Source organism: Chiroxiphia lanceolata, chromosome 1 (assembly GCF_009829145.1).
Source record: "Chiroxiphia lanceolata isolate bChiLan1 chromosome 1, bChiLan1.pri, whole genome shotgun sequence".
NCBI classification, from domain to species: Eukaryota; Metazoa; Chordata; class Aves; order Passeriformes; family Pipridae; genus Chiroxiphia; species Chiroxiphia lanceolata.
Window position 1 is genome coordinate 73250930 of NC_045637.1, and position 18082 is coordinate 73269011.

The following is an 18082-nucleotide window of genomic DNA, read 5'->3' on the forward strand; positions in this document are numbered from 1 at the left end:
AGTGATCTCTTCCAGCCCTTATCTCAACTCATGAACCATTTGTTATATTTTCTCTTCTGTCCAGTTGCACAGGGAAGTGAGAGAGTGGCTTTAGCCACTGGTGGCTAAAGCCCTGGTGTCCAGCCAGGGTCAACCCACTACATTACCCGAAAACAAAAGTGGATGACCAAAGTATGCAGCTATGTCTGTGTCCCAGAGAGGATAATAGCATCCCAGCATGTTCCCCGTGACATCCCAAAGAACATCTAACAGAATTAAGTGTAGGAAATGGTAATAGAATTGAGAATTATCTGCACTGGAGCATTGGGAAGGTTTGCTGGGACACTTAATGCTGTACTGCGCTGGCAGTGATAAATGATCACGGCTTTACTTTTGAGTTTTGTGTCCTTGGTCAAAGAAATTTATTACCTGAGACTTTAAACTTTGGGTTTTGGTCTTGCAGTTTTGTGGTTAACCATCTGCCATACAGATCCGCCTTTAAAGGATATACAGTACAATTTGCAATACACCAGTGTCTCTCACGTATCAGTCATACTCATTAGTTGCAGGCTGTGTAACTGATTTGTAGTGTCTGTCTTTTAGTAAATGGCAGCACAGCTCATTATTTGCTAAAGTGATGTTTTGTTTGAGCTTTTACCAAACTAATAAAATAATGCTTTTTAAGCAGGATGTATTTAGATTAAGATGAAACAACCATTGTTTATAAATTAGTACTCTATATGTGAGTTGCTTTTTAGGGTTTCTTCACAGCAGTATTAACTGTTCGATCATTAAAAAATATTTGGGATTAGACAGGTATGTTATTTTTGGTAGTTTTAGAATTTTATCTTTTCCAATTTTAAATAGGTCATTTGTTTTCCCAAACTAAATGTAGCATTTAGAAGTCTAAATTTATATTTATAAATAGTAATATTGTCTCCATTATTTGCAAACGTACCATAAGCTACTGCAGTTACGTGGAAATTAATGAAAGATTTGATGACTGTATTAGTCATTTTATGTCACTTTAAAAGGACTGTTTCAACATATTTTGTAATTTCGCCTTCCTAGGGAAATTCCATGGTCTAGTAGGCAAGATGGTGTTAGGTCAAAAGTTGGGCTTGATGATCTCAGAGGTCTTTTTTCAACCTAGTTGATTCTATGATTCTGTGATTCTGTGATATAAATCTGAAGGTAAAAAAATCACTGTTCCTGGTAGGTGGCACAGATGTTAGACAAAACTCCACTTTGCTGAAGTTCCCAGTATTATATCATGTGCAATTTAGAAGATGAGCTTATCCTTAGTAGTACTTCATGTGATGATTCATGAACTTTTAGATTTTCACCACTATATGGGTATACAATGAAAACTATATTTTGCTTATGTATGCCAAAGTTAATAGTTATGCTTATATCTTTGTATAGTAAAATAATTTATTTTGCAAGCTGATGCAGAGATATAGCTTGTTCTTAATAAAAACATATATGAAAGCAATGATTGAAGCCCAAGTTTGGGGACCTTGGTGAGTTCTAGAAATGATGATATAGAGGCAACTTTTTAGCATTAACACATGAAATGCTCTTGGTGTTTAATTACAGTAACTGGAAGTTATGTTTTTAGAAACTATAAATGTTTCAGTGCACTTTATTCAGTAAATAAAAGATACTGGGGGGGACATGGATGAAACTTGATGTGTTAATTGGCCAGAATGTTCCTGCTGATGAACCTACACTATAGAAAGTGACTAGATAGCTTTGACATTATGTCCTACTCCTGCCTTAGTAAGCTACTTTGATGGGTAGAAAATAGAAATATATCTCAGAAATTCAATCTTCCCTGTCGTTGCTTGCTTATAAAGCACTTATTTTGTTTTCAATACCTGAATCCAGTGAAATTGCTTGAAAACCTTGAAGGCGGTGAACTGAAGTTCCTGGGTGAATCATATTATTTTAATGAAAATTGAGTGAACTGAATTGCATTTCTTCTCAGAGCTCTTTGCGAGGAAGCAATTAAGGGATAAGGCAACATGGCCAGGGACTCACTGCCTTGATCCCAGTCCCACAGCAAGGCAAGGCAAGTCCAGAGACAGTAACCAGGTTCAACCAAGAGTCAAGACTATAAGACAAAATCATGGCAAGCAGACAGGTGCAAAGTCAAGACAGACAGCCAATCCTTAAGTCAGGATCACATCCAGCAATTGCTGGACACATCCACAGTGACAAGGCAGGACTGAAGTCAAGTCAGTCCACAGGTTGAGGATCTGGTTCAAGGGTGTCTGTGGTTGGCATAGCTTAACTGGAGACCAGCATTCCTATAGCGCAGGCAGGAGCTAAAGGCTCTGGGTTGTGCTTATATAGAGCTCTCGGGCCTGGGGATGTTACAGGAAGCCCCAGGGGAGGCTGGTAAGGGCTGTGAGGGTTTATGAGTGTGCTCAAGGCTCTCTCCTCAGCCACAAAGCCAGTCATTTCATCACATAAGGCATTCAGGTTGTTCATATATGATTTCACCTTCATTTCACCATGCTGACTAATCCCAGTCACCTTCTTGTCCTTCATATAGTTGGAAATGGCTTCAAGGAGGATTTGTACTATCACCTTCCCAGGATTCAAGGTGATGTTAACTTTCTTGAAGATAGGATTTAGATTTGCTTTCTTTCAGCACTCAAGAACCTCCCATGATCCCCATGAGCTTTTAAAGGTACTTGAGAGTGGCCTTGTAGTGATATCAGCAAGTTCCCTCAGTTCTTTTGGCTGCATCTCATTATGTCCTTGAACTGGACTGTCAACTGGATCTCTGCTGAGGTCTCTAACAACCTAATGAGAAAACAGTGTGCTGAATCTTTTGCATCTGAGACCATCTCCAGCCATTCTGATTTAGAAAAGATGATTGGGATTCTTTGCTATGCAAATGTGGAGAGAATATAAATCAAAAGATAGCTTTTAATGTAGAAATGGCAGATAGCTTTTTGAAAACAACATCATTTTCTTAACAAGAGAGAACCAAATTAATTCCTTATATAAAATTGCTGATTTTTGTTGTGATGTTGGATGTAAGACATTGGCTCAGAATGCTCCTCCGGTTTCAAAACTAATGAAACTCCCATTCAGTGGTAGACTCTTGCTAACATAGAGAGCAATTCATTTTTAATAGCCTTCTCTCTTTAGGATAAAGTCAGACACTAAAAGACATATTACCTGAGATGCTGTAACTTCCCAATCCGTAATGGGATGAAAGAAAGATTGTTGAGATTTTGTTAGAGGAAAAAAACACTTTTCCAGGAAATAATCTCTGGGAGTCTGTAGCAGTGCTTTTTAGTATGCACTGCCTTAGTGTGTTGTCTGCAAACCTTTTTTTATTATTTGACAGGCAATTAGTATGTTCAGCGCAGTGCTAAGTATAGAAAGGTCTATACACGTTCGTAACTGCAGTGGGGATACACTTGCCCTCAAACCATACAGGCCAAAGATGGCAGTTCCACAAAACACCAGTAAAGAGACATACCACTCTTTTTTTTGTCAACTTATGAAGTACTTTTGATTAACACTGTTTCAGAGTAGGAACAGATCAAGAGTAACAAGTATTTATTTTCTGACAAGCTATTCATTGCTATTTTACTCTGCATCTGGGTCTGCATTTTCCTTGCTAAAGGTGGGGGCCTCATGCACAACTTACACCTTTGTTAGCACTGATTTAGGATTCCAGGAATGATCACAGAATCACAGAATATGCCGAGTTGGAAGGGACCCACAGGGATCATTGAGTCCAATTCCTAGCCCTGCACAGAACCATCCTCAAGAGGCACTGTGTGCCTGAGAGTATCCTCCAAATGCTTCTTGAACTCTGTCAGGCTTGGTGCTGTGACCTCTGGGGAGCCTATTCCAGTACCCAACCACCCTCTGAGTGAAGAACCTTTTTCTTTTTAGCTTTTTCTAACCTAAACTTCCCCTGAGACAACTTCAGGCCATTCCCTTGGGTCCTGTCACTAGTCACCACAGAGAAGAGATCAGTGCCTGCCCCTCTTCTTCCCCTCATGAGGAAGTTGCAGACTGCAATGAGGCCTCCCCTCAGTCTCCTCTTCTCCAGGCTGAACAGGCCAAGTGACCTCAGTCACTCCTCATACAGCTTCCCCCCTTTGTTGCCCACCTTTGGATGCAGCCTCAAACTTTTTTCCAGTGCTGTCCAGCTAGCTGTCCTAATAGCCATTACTCCTGCTGCTGCTTGCTTTTACTGAAGAGTGCCTTGTAAAGAACCACTTTGAAGCAATTCACTGTCCACTTTTGTGTTACCTTCACAAACACTATGTACTCTACCTGTACAGTGCAAAGAAGTGGACAATGGAGGAAGATGAAAAATCTATGGGAAGACAAAAGAAAGTCACAATTTTTAATGTGTACACAAGAGCAAAACAAAGAAACCAAGAGCAACAAGCTGAAAAATATAAGCAAAGTGACTGAATTAAGGAGCACTAAGACAACTCAAGAATTTTTAAACCTTGATCAGAGGAAGCAAAGTTCCTTACTCATTGCAATCCTGTTCTGGCACTTCAAGCCATTACTCATTTTATCCCTTTTCTGGTGTTTTAAGCAAGTGTTAGGGTGTCTTCTACTTGTCCTATTGTGTGACCCTTGCATGTGACTTCCCTTATTTTGATCTGCATCCAGCATTTAAAGAGCTCTCCTGTGAGCTGCTGATCATTTTCTTTCTCATGCTTCTGTTTTGAGAAGTCCTGATGACAGGGGCCAAACCTGTCTTTGTGCTCTTGCAAAAGCCAGACCTACTGGTGTTGCCTGTCTGACTGGCCATTCAGTGACTGACCTGCCTATTAGTTTTGAAGTCTTCTGTAACAGTGTCCATAGATATTTTCCACGAAGCCTATTGTTTGCAGGCTGTCTGACAAAACTGCTTGGAAGAAGCTCTGTGCAGAGTGATAAACTTGCGCTGAAATGAATTGTGGAGAGCTGGAACAGTTTAGGTTAGCTTGTGTTGTTCTTCTCCAGCATCCCATGACTTCTAGATATGTCTAACAAACAATGGGAGTGGAAAAGAAAGGAGTCAGTTTGTGTACTCTTAGAGGTATTGGATAACTGCTGGTTCCTAGCTGCAATTTTGTTGCTTCCTCAAAGAGGAGGGTATATTAAAACTGTTTTCTGCAGAAGGTGGTGGGTAACAAGGTAGCAGAGTTTGTTGATCAGATTGGGATTTTGAAAGTAGAGATACTGAATGTCCATTGTAGAGAACTGAGAAACACCTGAATATGTTTTACTGATTAGTAAAACAGAGCAAGGACTGTTATCCAGTCCCAGTGGTTAGCCTGGATAGTGTCCATACACTCAAATTCATCTGAAATAAATGTTGAGTGAAGAAAAAGTAATAACTTCACTTGTATGGGAATTTACAGATTTGGGAAACTGTGTTTTAAACATAACATAACTGAAAGGCAAAGTAAATTTGCTGTTCTATGTGGTGCTGAGACCTGCTTCCCTTGGGTAGCACATTACTTCATAACACGTGGATGCTCCAGCACCCTTCTCTGACTGAGAAGGGGTGGTGTGTCAGAAATACTGCTCCAGGCCTTTTTTAGTGTAGCATTACTTTTGTATCTTCATGATGTGTTGTCAAATCTTTCTAATGACAGCTTGTACTATTAAAGGGTAGGTTGCAGGGTGAAATTTACTTTGCCGTAAAAGATAACTGTAAAAGCAACTGAAACTGGTGGGGTTTAAGTAGTAATTTTCTTTTTGTACATGATTGTTTTTGTTATGGAGAATAAAAAAATAGTCATTCCATGTAGAACATCCCCTCCTCCCACAAGTCAAATGCACCTTTTGCATTGTTCATATTGCTGCTTAGGAGCACCTATTATGTAATTTTTCTATTAGATTAGAACATACTAGGTTGAACACAGGCATCTTTTATAAATACAGGCAGGAGGCAAAAATCATTAGAGAATGGAAATGGTTTCTTTATTTTTTGTTGCCACATTTGCATCAGAATTCGTAAAAAGAGACTATTTCTAATTTATCCATAGTGTTCCAATACTATTCCAGTCAAATTTGAGAGTGAAATCAGAAATTAATAAATATAATAACAATATGAGTGCAATCATCTGGAAATTGGAATATTATTTCCTTCATATTGTTAGTAACTTCTCTTTTTATGTAGGAAGACCTGTCAGTTTTTGCAAAGCATCATGATGTATTTCAATATTAGATTCACAGGTTTTCTTTCTAAAATATGTGGAAATGTAATATACAAACTGTAAACTAAATCTGTAAGAAATGCATTAAATGCAAAATCTGCTAATAAGGTAGAGGTGTAGGTAATAATAGGCAAGTTTTTCATGGAAATGGCATTATTGCCAGTTTAGTGGACTTCTCTTTGTCTTCACAGTATTAAACCCATTTGATTTTTGCAATACATTCTTTGGAAGGGAAAACTTTGTCACATTTACTGCCAGAATTTAATCTTTCCTCCAGCATTCACAAACTAAAACTTGCTTCTTGTACAGTGCATAGAATTTGTAGGTTCGTTCGTAAAGCAAAACCTCTAGAGAACAGAGGTTCCTTCTGAGCACAGGAATGAGTAAATTAAAATATGAGCATTAAAGATATTTCAGAATGTGTCAGAGAATTATAGAAAGGGAATTATATTTTTTCTTTTAATATTACATAATCATAAGAAGCTTGAAATTGTAATTCAGTTAAAATAACATTTGCCTTTGATGCACGATAGTCTAACTATAAAAAAGCTTATGGAGCTATCTCAGTTCACCTTGTGATTGTGCCTGTTGTAGTTGCAATTTTTCCTGATATTCATTCTGCTAATTAGCATGGTTTATCAGCAATTTTAGAATCTGTTTGCTCCACTGAAGTTAATCAACCAAAGTGAAAACATTTCATCTGTGCAAATGTTTTTTAAAGTGTTGCAAAATGCTTTTATATGCAGTGCTCAGGTCAGATAGGAGTTTCAAGAGCATATATCTACAAGTATGTAATTTATGTTAGATAACAACTAGAGCCTTGGCGGTTAACCAAACCAGTCTTGCCTTCCTTCCTTGCTGAATCCTTGTTTCAGCACTTGAGTTACAAAAAGAACATTCAGAGAGTCTACAAGGACATTTGACATCCAGGTTATAAAAATACTCAGGGAGGAGGATAAGGTCATCACAGAGAAACAATTTCTGTATCCCTGTTCAGTGAAGAAGAAACTGAAGAAAATCTCACATTAAAATCCTTTTTGGAGGAATGGGGGAAGGAGAGCATATATAGATTGTTCTGAAATAGGCTCTGGTTTCTGAAGACCATACAGTAGAAAATGTGAAAATAATCTTTAAGAAAAGGTTCTAGAAAGGGTCAGGGAGATTGTAGGCCTGTAAACTCGGTGTCTTCATAAGTTAAAAAATGAAGCTGTAACACATTCTATTTTGAAAGAAGTAAAAGGAGCTATTTTCTTAAAAGTATCTTGAAACTGTCTGAAGACATCAACAAACAGGTAAATGAGGCTGATTTCGCTGATAGCGCTACTTGGATTTCCAAAAGACCTTTGAAAGAGTCCTTTGCCCAAACCTTTTCAGTGATCTGAGAAGCTGGGAGGGAAGATCTGTGCATACATAAATAGTTCTTTAAAAGACAAGGAACAGAAGGTAGGAGTGAATGGTAGGTTCTTATATTCAGACTTAAAGAACAGAACAAGTGTGGAGACATGGAAAATCTCTCTTCCCTCAACAAGTACCTCCATTTGTTTAATCATTGCCCTCAGCTAGTTTAAGAGTAACACCCTATTCCTAATAATGCTGTGTAGTATTTTAGGTGTCTATTGTGTATAACCACATGCTGCTATATAGGAGTTGTCACTAAAGCTGGTATGAATAGAAAGTTCTGGAGAAAAGGAAGCTCAGAGGAGACCTTATCACTCTATAAGACTACCTGAAAGGAGGTTTTAGACAGATAGGTGTGGGTCTCTTTTCCCAAGTAACGAGCAACAGGAGAAGAGGACATGGCACCAAGTTGTGCCAGGCAAGATTTAGATTGGATATTAGGAAAAATCCATTTACTGAAAGGGTGGTCAGGCACTGGAACAGGTTGCCAAGGGAAGTGGTGGAATTATCATCCCTGAAAGTGTTCAAAAAATGTGTAGATGTGGCACTTAGGGACACGGTTTAGTGGTGAACACAGTGGTACAGGGTGATCTTGATGTTCTTAGAGGTCTTTTCCAACCTTAACAATTTTATGACTGTGATTCTGTTCTTTGAATGGGAGGTACTGTGCTAACTTTTGAGGTATTACTCAGGTGTTCCCACAAAACCATGTGATTTAGAAAAAACTGTTTCAGAGTGTCCAGCATGCTTCACACTAAGGCTTTGGAATAGAAAACCTGATCTGACAAATAACATCTTGGTAGTTTTGAGGCATGAAGGAGAGAAAAATGGAATGAATTTGCAGCAAAGCCTGAACAGGTTTTAATATTTACTTCATTCCATCCTGAACGTAAACCGAATTTAGTACTTTCTTTGTCCTGGCTTGCTAACTCTTCACAGCATTTGCCTGACACCAGAAAATAGAACTTTCAGGTTTCCTGAGAACAAATTTTCCTGTTAGACTACTTCCAATTGAGAATTAACGCAAATACTGATTAGAGATCTCAGTATAGTTCAAAATGATAACTAAGTTCTTTATAAAACATTACAAACACAGGTAAGAGTGTCATAATTCAAAACTTTGACTTTGGGGACATTCTGGAATCAGTTTAATCCAATTCTACAGGTCATCACTTTCCTCACTTACACACCGCTTCATTATTCTCCCTTCTGCTCCATACCATTCTCTGTGAAGTATATAGCCAAAGACCACTGATTCCTAGCACAGGTTGACAAATTATGACAAATGAACTTGATAAAAGTTTGACGTAGTCATCAGACAAGCAGAAAAAATACTTGAGTATTTCTTATTAATAGGCTTATCTAGATGATTATGACTACTGATAGAGAAAAATATTACCTAAGAAAAATACTCTTATATAAATCAGAATTTCTTTTAGAGATCATAAAAAATACTATTTCAAAATGTCTATCAATTGCCAACTGTTTGCAATGTAGTAAAAAAATTACATTGATTATATGTTATTACTGTAATTTATCCATGTAATCCTAACTGTCCATTGATTTTAATTTCCATTTATATTGATAATTGAGAGTATGTAGCATATCAATATGCAGTGCAGTTGCATACAGTAACTTCAGCAATTAGGGAAGAAAGCTGAAATCATTATTGTGGTTTTGAGGGTTAAGCATACAAGTACATAAATAAAGAGCGTATATGTGATTTTTAGTTCATTTATCTGTTTGTCTTCCCTTCTTCTGGTAGCTTTTGAACCTGTTGATTAGTTTCTGTGAAAGTTGCCAGAAGGGGAGAGACTTAGACGTAGATAATATATGAAGAAATTTCATGAAACCTGGTAGATAGTAGTATGAAATAAACTTCATGAAGACTGGTAGATAGTACAGGAGAGATTGCCTAGTAATACTCCTGATGAGGGAAAGTAAGGAGAAATCTAGTGGTACACATTAAACTCAGCAGCGTATTGCTCGTCCTGTAAGTAAGTGTACTTATATTACAGATTTTAATCTTTTTTTTTTTAAGAGTGAAACAGATTAATTTATTGGAAAAGACTGAGTGTATCTCAAAATCAGACATAGGATTATTTCTGTAATATATCAAAGACTAATGATTTATTGGTTTTTTTTAGAAAATTTTTTTATGGGCGTTTTTTGGGGGTTTTGTTTGTTTGTTTGTTTTTTAGAGCACACTAGTGCTCACCCTTATATGAGATTCAGAACCTAAAAATTAATCTCATTCTTTTTGAGAGAAAGTTTTAGTTTTTAAGATCAATGAGAGTATCTGTTGTTTACAGATTTTGCTTCCAGAATTCAAGCCAAACTCAAAGTTACTATTAGTTTTACTTAAATATCTGAATAATTTTAATTTTTTATTTTATTTGTTTCTTTCAATTAATTCTCTATTCAAATATGTTTGAGCACTTTTAATAGTAAAGAAATTAAATGATCTCAGAGATGCATGTAAACACAAAAGACCTCTCTGCAGGCAAGCAGGGAAGCCCAGTGGCTTGGATGGTTCCTTCTGACTGAAGAGAGTATGAGTTCCCCTTGGGCAAAAAATTATCTTAGATTCAAAATATTAAGAGTCATTAACTAGAGTCAATGATATTGATTATATGTATTACACAGAAGTGATCTAAAGGGACCATAACTCTGATTCTTGTTTCTAGTTTATTTTCCCTGGGTTTGATTAAAGAGCTTAGAGTTTATGATCAGTTTTCATCTACACTGGTGTATAGATAGGGTCTGTGTATGCACAGAGCTGAGTAAAATAAATCCAGTCATTCCACAGAATAGCCTAGAGCTATGAGAAATTTCAATCTGTAATAATGATGAAAAGAAAATAATGTCGAATAACATAGATATTACAAAAAACGAATATCCTGCTGTTGTCCTCAATGCTCTGATTGCAAAAGCTACAAAGAGAATTGCACATACCAATTAGAAGATAGCGTCAAAACTTCCTGGCTTGTAAAATGACATCAACTCCCCTCCCAAAAAGGGACTTTTTACCAAGTTTATTTTAACACTGAAAATATGCAGCCATCTGGGATGCTGACTAATTCAAACTATTTTTTTGTTGTTTCTCAGTTACTTTGAGAAATCTTAAATTGTTTGTGGGTTTTTATATTTCCTTTTTTTTTTTAATTGGGTTGTTTCTTGCAAAATTGCAACTTGTTTTTCTGCTTACCTTTCTGAAAAATATTTGACATTCTCCTTGATACAGACAAAGGGTCTGAGGGTACTGAAGCTTCCTGTTCTTCTCTTCATCTGTAGTCTCTTCTTATTGGGGCCTTCTGTCATGGGTTTACTTGTTCTAAAAAACCAAATGGGAATTTTCTTTCCCCTGCTGCAATGTGGGAGAGGGATGTTCAATGGGGAGGACAGTTTTTTGCCCTGAGTGATTGACCTACGCAAAGGAGCTGGCTGGCAGAACTACATTCCAGGCTGATGGCCCTCTCTAAGCTGGGGTGTGTGTGGGGGGAGGTGGGGGGATGGGGAGTTTTTCTCCCCTCCTCTTCTTGGAAAGGGGCACTTCACATTTTGCCTTAACGGAGGCAAGGGGGGGGTGTGTTGGAAAAGCTCTGAGGCCGTTTTGCTCTCGGCCAGGTCATCTGGCTGCTCTCTGGCCTCGACTTGCCTACGTGCTTCTCTGTCTCCAGCCCAAATCTGCTCAGATTTTATCGGAGAGTTTGTGCTCATAGACGAAAGAGGGGAGTCCTGGCCACAGCCAGCCGCAGACACTGTGAGTTTAGTTGGAAAAAAAAGTCCTTCTTTCCCCTTTTCCCCTTCCCCCCTCAGTGGGGGGGAAATCTCCGTTGTCGGCTTCTCCTGCAATCTGGAGGCCCCACACAGGGACCACCAGAGCCCAACAGCATCCCCTGCCAACCAACACTGAGCAACTGCAGGCTCTGCTCCTCAGTGATCCAGCATCGCCCCCTGCCAACTGTGATTAGAATCGCGCTAGAGGACAGAGAAGTATCAAACTGTTTCCTTTTTGAAGGGAGACCTTTGGATACAGGATTATTGTTTAGTTGTTTTTGTGTTCTTTTGCTGTTTTTGCCAATACACATAATAAATACTCTTTAATAAAGAGTTGTTATTTTCTTTTTTCCATACTTCCTCTATTGGAGCCTCTTAATTTCAGATTTACAATTGCTGAGAGAGAGGAGTTTGGTCTGCCTCATAACTCACACTCCTTAGCAAAACACTTTCAGTCTCATTAAACTGAGAGACCTCCATAAGTATTTAAGGATTTAAATATCTTTTACCTTTCAGAGTATTAAAATAATTGTGTAACGATTAAATAAATTGATTTTTACTTTAAATTCCTGAGGAAGTAAGTATGCAGTTGCCCATAATCTGTCTTTCCTTCAACCTGTCGTGTTCTGTAACCAAATAACCTTAATTCATTGACCATTCATTGAACCTTGACCATTATCTCTGAAACAGAAATAGAAATCCAAGGGGTTGATACATTTCTTTGTGAAACACAGGAGCTTTCATAATAAAGACGCCCAACTTAGTGATCTCCCTATGTATGGGAAAAGGCCTGTTGTTACTCTCAGTAACAGCAGCTGGTGGACTAGGCAACATATGATCACTTGTTTTAGGCCAGCTATAGAAATCTTTGACCTATTTGAGGAGTTGGAAGTATTGTATAAGTCATGAAATTAGTGGGCAAAATGATACAAATCCGTAGAAATCCAGACTTCGTTAATTTTGCTCCTCTCCAAACTGCTTGTTTTTGAAACAGAGGTTGCCATATGGCAAAATGTTTCCCTTTTTCAAATTTGTCCTCCTTCTTGTGAGCTATGACGTACCTATAGACTTTGGACTTCCATAGGTCTGGAAATGTGAAAGAAAAAAAAGTCAACATTGTATGACTGGCCAGAGCTCCATGGGCAAGAATTTTCAATGGAATAGCTTGAGAACCTTCTGAACACATCTACTTAAAATAATGGTATTGGGCATAGTACATGGTGACTGGCTAAGCATTTTCTTCTAAATGCTGTTTTTCAGTTTTTACCTGACATAGTTCTTTCTAACTGAATTATGTCTGAGTTGAAAACTGTACAGGTTCCAAAGAAGTATAGACTTGTTCCCTAGCTTGGCTAGTCACACCACAAACCATCACATGAAAGATCAAATGAAGAGAGAGACAATTCATCTTTGCAGAGCTGAAGAATTTGCACTTTGGCAGTGACATAAGAATCCTTTTTTCTCCCATTAATTTCCATTCAGACAGTATAAATGATAGCCTTTTTTGCCCACCCCTCATCTTCCATTTCCTCAGCTTTGTTACCTAGAAGAAAAGTGGAAAACTATTGAAAAAAATGTTAATTATTTATGGTGTCGGGGTTTTTTTGAAAAAAATCTGTTCATACAAGAATTCAGGAAATATATGTACAATAGCTAAGCAGAAAGAAATGCAACAAAATAACTCATAAGCTGGAAGGGAAAATCTATGGAGAATTCTGATTTTCATATTAGGTATTTCAGCAACAGTTTCTAAGATATTTAACAAATTATTTATTCTTGAATCAGAATCAGCAACTTGTATTGTAATTCTTTTATTTTTATATAGCATAGTACTTATTTATGTGTATGTATCTTTGTGGGCAGCTTTCATCAGCTGAACTTATGCATGATACATTTTTTTTGCAGCTCAGGGTACTGTAGTACTCTCTTGAGAAATTAATCATAGCTACTTAGCTTTGTCTTCATTTGCTTTTAAATAGTCTATTTTCATAGTGAAGCACTAGACATCTGATTACTTGATATTCACTGAAAAATACATGTGCTTGAATGCAAAATTACCCCATTGCCTGGATTGCCTGGAAGTGCATAGTTTTCTGTAGGTCAACGGAGATGGAAGAGATATCAAGCATGATTATGTTCCTTAAGTGATTAGAGGTACAAGCTGGTACTTGGAGTACCTAGAGATACTTCCCAGTGGTACCTTGGTGTTCCTTGTGTTAATTTTTAACTCATATTTAGATCACCTTCTGTAGACATTGAATTTATTTATTGATAAAGCAGAAACTTCACTGCAGCATATATTTAGTGGATCAGTCTGAAGGGATGCAGATGACCCAGGAGATGGACTGGCCTCTCTCTCCACTCTAACTATACAGAGAGATAGAAACTTCTGCTGTATCACTCAGCATTTTCATATGGTGAATTGAGTGGGACCTTACTAGGGTTTATCCTTACTAGGGATTTTTTGTTGCTTGTTTTTTTGTCATCGTTGTTGGTTTTGTTTTGGTTTTTTTTTTTTTGGTTGTCTTTTTTTTTTTTTGTTTGGTTGGTTTTTTTGGGTTTTTTTGTTTACATTTGTCATACAGTATCTGTTTGTAAAGGATATGAACTGGGTTCATGCAACACTGTATTTGATGTCACCCTGGTCTTTTTGTGCTGTTGAGTTACCATCATTATTTATACCCTTTTCCACGGTTCAGTCTTGTCCTCCTGGGCCAGAGCCCTAACTATGTTATGTAGTCTATTCAGTTGTCCCCGAATTCTCTTACAGAGGTTCTCAGTTACAGTTTTAGCTGCACAGTTATTGGAACTATCACAGGAAGATGCAGAATTTCTTACCAGAAGATCCACCACATCTTTTCTTATTATCTAACATACATCTGGGGCAGGGGGGAGGCAGGGATGGAGTTGGGGGGGGGGGAGGAAAAAGGAAAAAAGACTGCAGAGTCCTAGCCTAGAGAACAGAAGATTGGTCTGACTCAGAATTTCATTCCAAGTGCTTTGGTACAGGTAGGATTCACAGCATGGGGCCTTCTCAGAGCAGGTACCTGAACAAAATAAACTTTTTTATGATTGCATACTGATTAGTGTACTTGCTTAAGAAGTGAGAAGCTCAATTAATAGTTTTGGGCTGAGGAAAATTTTGAACCTGTCCATTTTGGGAGACTCTATGTGACTTTAGAACAAACTTGTTTTTCTATGAGGTTGAAGAAGATACTCATAGTTCACTCCTCTATCTACCCATTACAGTATTTTTTTATTTTAATTGAGTAAATTCCTGAAGTTTTGCTTTAAATACTCTATAACTTTATGAAGCTGGACAATACATTTAGTAAGTTCGTGTACCGTCTTTCAACAGCAACATCTTCCTAAAGATTATCACAGCACACTGTTGCTTTCAGTTCATTTTAGTGATCATTTTGTTACTAAACTTTCCCACTGATATCTGAGCATTTTGTATGCCCAGCAGTGTTCATACATTATGATTTCATTTTAAAAACGTGAAATGATTGCCAGTTGGGGCACCCTACCCCTGCACTGCTATTTGTCACATAAGATCTTTTTACACTAATCAGTGTCTGCTGAGAGTGCTATGGTATTGCTGACATCACAGCAGAATCAAACAATTGTGATTTACAAAGAGATATAAAAGTATTTTAATTTCAAATGATTTACTGTACACCATATTGTCGTATGTTTTTGGTGGGGTTAATTATTGGCTGTTGTGAAATGTTTCATTTAAAATATTTCTTTTGCCTCTACTTCATAAAGGTTCTTTGGAGAAAGTGAAATTTGTGCATTTTCCTTATTATATTGACATTTATGTATTTTAGAAATATTGACAAAATCACTCAGATATTGCTTTTAGAAACATTATAATGCCATGATCTTAAAGTTTTAGGGAAAGAAAGAAAAATTCTATCCAGTTGCAAACATTGATCATTTTTCTGTCAAAGATGGATAGTTCCCTTTTTTAGCTTTGTGGAACCATGAGAGGTGACACATCAGACAAGTCAATAAAAGTATATCTTTAAATCTTTCATTTTAAAGTGTCCATTTATAAAAGGAGCATTAAAATGCCCATGTATTTTTTTGTAATTAACAGGTATTCCACAAGAAGATGAATTTTGTTTAATGGGACAATTTATCTTTTTTCTTTGAACCACTGTAGCATACTGTTGGACTTTTTTCTGATCTTTGGCTCTTTCACTACTAGCTATTCACAAAAGATTACCATAGGTACACCAAAACCAGCCAGTGAATGATCACTAGGGAAATCTGTCATAAACCTCATGATTAAAACTGTGGATAATTAGTGAAATTTTGGCTTCCTTTCTTCCGTCTTCCCTCCCAGACTATGAGTACTGTGACATCATGTAGTGCTTGTAATCCAAGTTGTATGGTACACTAGGGCCTTACAGACAGACCTGCTCTGACCAGACTGCAACTGTATCTCACCTTCAATTTAATATTATCTTTTTTGTTATCTTTATTATTGAATTAGGAATTGTTTCGTTACTCTCTCGTATTTCTTTTGCTCTGAGTGAGCTAGAATGGATAAATGCGTCTGTTTGATTTTCAGCTATAAGCTGGGTATGGTTAAAAGTATTAGCATCACCATACAGTATTGTGTCCTTTTCAAAGGTGAAGCACAGGTCTGGATTTTTTAAGCAAACTAATTTCTCATGTTTGTGAGTTGTTGTGAACAGAGGGCATCTGATGCTGTAAGTTTGAGCCTAAGTCTTAAATCTTTAAGTTCTGTGTTTTAAGCAAATGCAGTTTTCTGGTAGAACGGAAAAGTATATTCTAGTAGGCAGATGTCAGATCTCGCTACTTAAAAATTGCTTATAATATTTATAGCTGACTGACAGTAGTGGATCAGGCTGGGGTAAAATGCAGGTCAGGCTGTTCATGTGTGTAGGTGAAATATTTCACCTCTTGACCATATGGCACTGCAAAAGAAAATGTCTTGCCAAAAGAGCGTGGCAATAGTATGGCTTCCGAAATTGTTACTGGGAGTTGTAGCTATTGTTTTACACCAGTAGATCATGATCCCACCTAATTAATACTCCACAGTGGATGTCTGAATTTCTTTTTTCAGGAAACATGTACCTCATTTAGTAGGCAAACATGTCGCTAATTTTCATTCTTATTTAATGCTAAATTATAACAGTATCCAACCTAAATATGATTCTGTTATTGCTTGAGATTTTGCCACTAATTGTGAAGGCTTTTTGAAAGGTTAACCTTTGCTAGAAATCAAACAAAAGCAAAATACATAACTGCAGTAATCTTTCATTGCAGCCTAGAATTAATTTCTGTTAATTTATTTATATAAATTTCCTAACACCTTTTTTTTTTTTTTTTAATTTCCCTAGATATTGGCAAATGTAATAATTTTTATCTGCGGAAACTTGGCAGGAGCGTACCACAAACACCTCATGGAACTTGCGCTGCAGCAGACGTATCAGGACACATGCAACTGCATCAAATCCCGTATCAAGTTAGAATTTGAGAAGAGGCAACAGGTAAAGTCACACCCATGTCTGTGTCTCTTCTTCTGTTTTCACACTGTCCCCCTATTCATCACTATATAATCCAGCTTGTTAATGGAAAATCACTTAATGAGTTACTTAATGAAATATACAAAGTCTTTTGAACATGGTTGTGCACAATTTCCATCTGAATATGGAAGGTATTTTAGTTATTTGTGTTGTCAAACTATGTTTTCTCTCATTTGTTTTATGTGAATATTTTATGATAAAGAAAGTTAAAAATGCTGTATAGATTATGTTGGCACACTATCTCTTTTGCTGTCCTCACTGAATGAGCTGAGATGTACATATGTGCTTTTGGAAATCTTCAGTGCTTTGTGCCCAAGACCAATGCTGCAAATCACTGCAAGAAGATATTACTGCACTGGTTTTGAAAAATATTTGAAACCACAATACTGATGAATCATGTGATATAGTTTTGGGGGTCAGGTTTGTTAAGAGGAGCTAGGGGAATTGCATAATGAGACATACCTGTCATTTATGTAGCAGTTGAATAAAAGACTTCTCTGAGTGCTTTATATAGTTCTTTTTCTCCTTGCCAGCTCTGTACAGTGCCTATCATCCTGACAGATTCATTTCAGAGAATTTGAAATACAAATGATTTCATCAAGTAGTAAAGAAGATGGGTGCATTTTGCTCTGAAGGTCACCAAGACTCAAAATCTTTGAGTCTCTGGGTCAGAGAATAGTCTTCACTGATGCGTTGCTGTTGTCACAAAAAGTGCTGATATACACATCGTATGTCGTGTCTATCTCACAAATTCCTGTAGCCATTTTAAATTAAAGTTTTCAAGATCCATCACCAACACTGTTTTCTCAGAAAAAGCAATGAAAAGCCCCAACCAGGACTTCAAAAGGTTACGTGTTCAGAGGGCTATCCTTATTCTGCTGGGCACTTGGACTGCATACTGGCTGAAGTTGCTATAACTCCTTAAGGAGAAAGTTTTACGGTAAAAGCAAGTTTTGATGATTAGATGCAAAATCTGCATAAGGTACTGTTGCAGGAGAGGTTTGTCAGAGCAATCATTTGTGTTTCTATCTCTGCCTTCACGAGCTGTGTGCAGTGAATCGTTAGGCTTTGTAACTGATAGTGCACAATGCATGTTTTACTGTCTGTTGATAATATGCAAGAGTATCTTCAAATTTGTTCCAGTGAAACAGCTTGTGAGTG

General features: G+C 37.3%; 1 protein-coding gene across 1 annotated transcript in view; it reads left to right on the forward strand.

Moving 5' to 3' along the window:
* ADCY2 (adenylate cyclase 2) overlaps window positions 1-18082 on the forward strand; it is a 211461-nt gene that overhangs the window by 85695 nt on the left and 107684 nt on the right. Inside the window, exon 4 of the mRNA XM_032684184.1 lies at window positions 16736-16885. Within this exon, the coding sequence (XP_032540075.1) occupies window positions 16736-16885 (150 nt within the window). The remainder of the gene's footprint in view (window positions 1-16735; window positions 16886-18082) is intronic.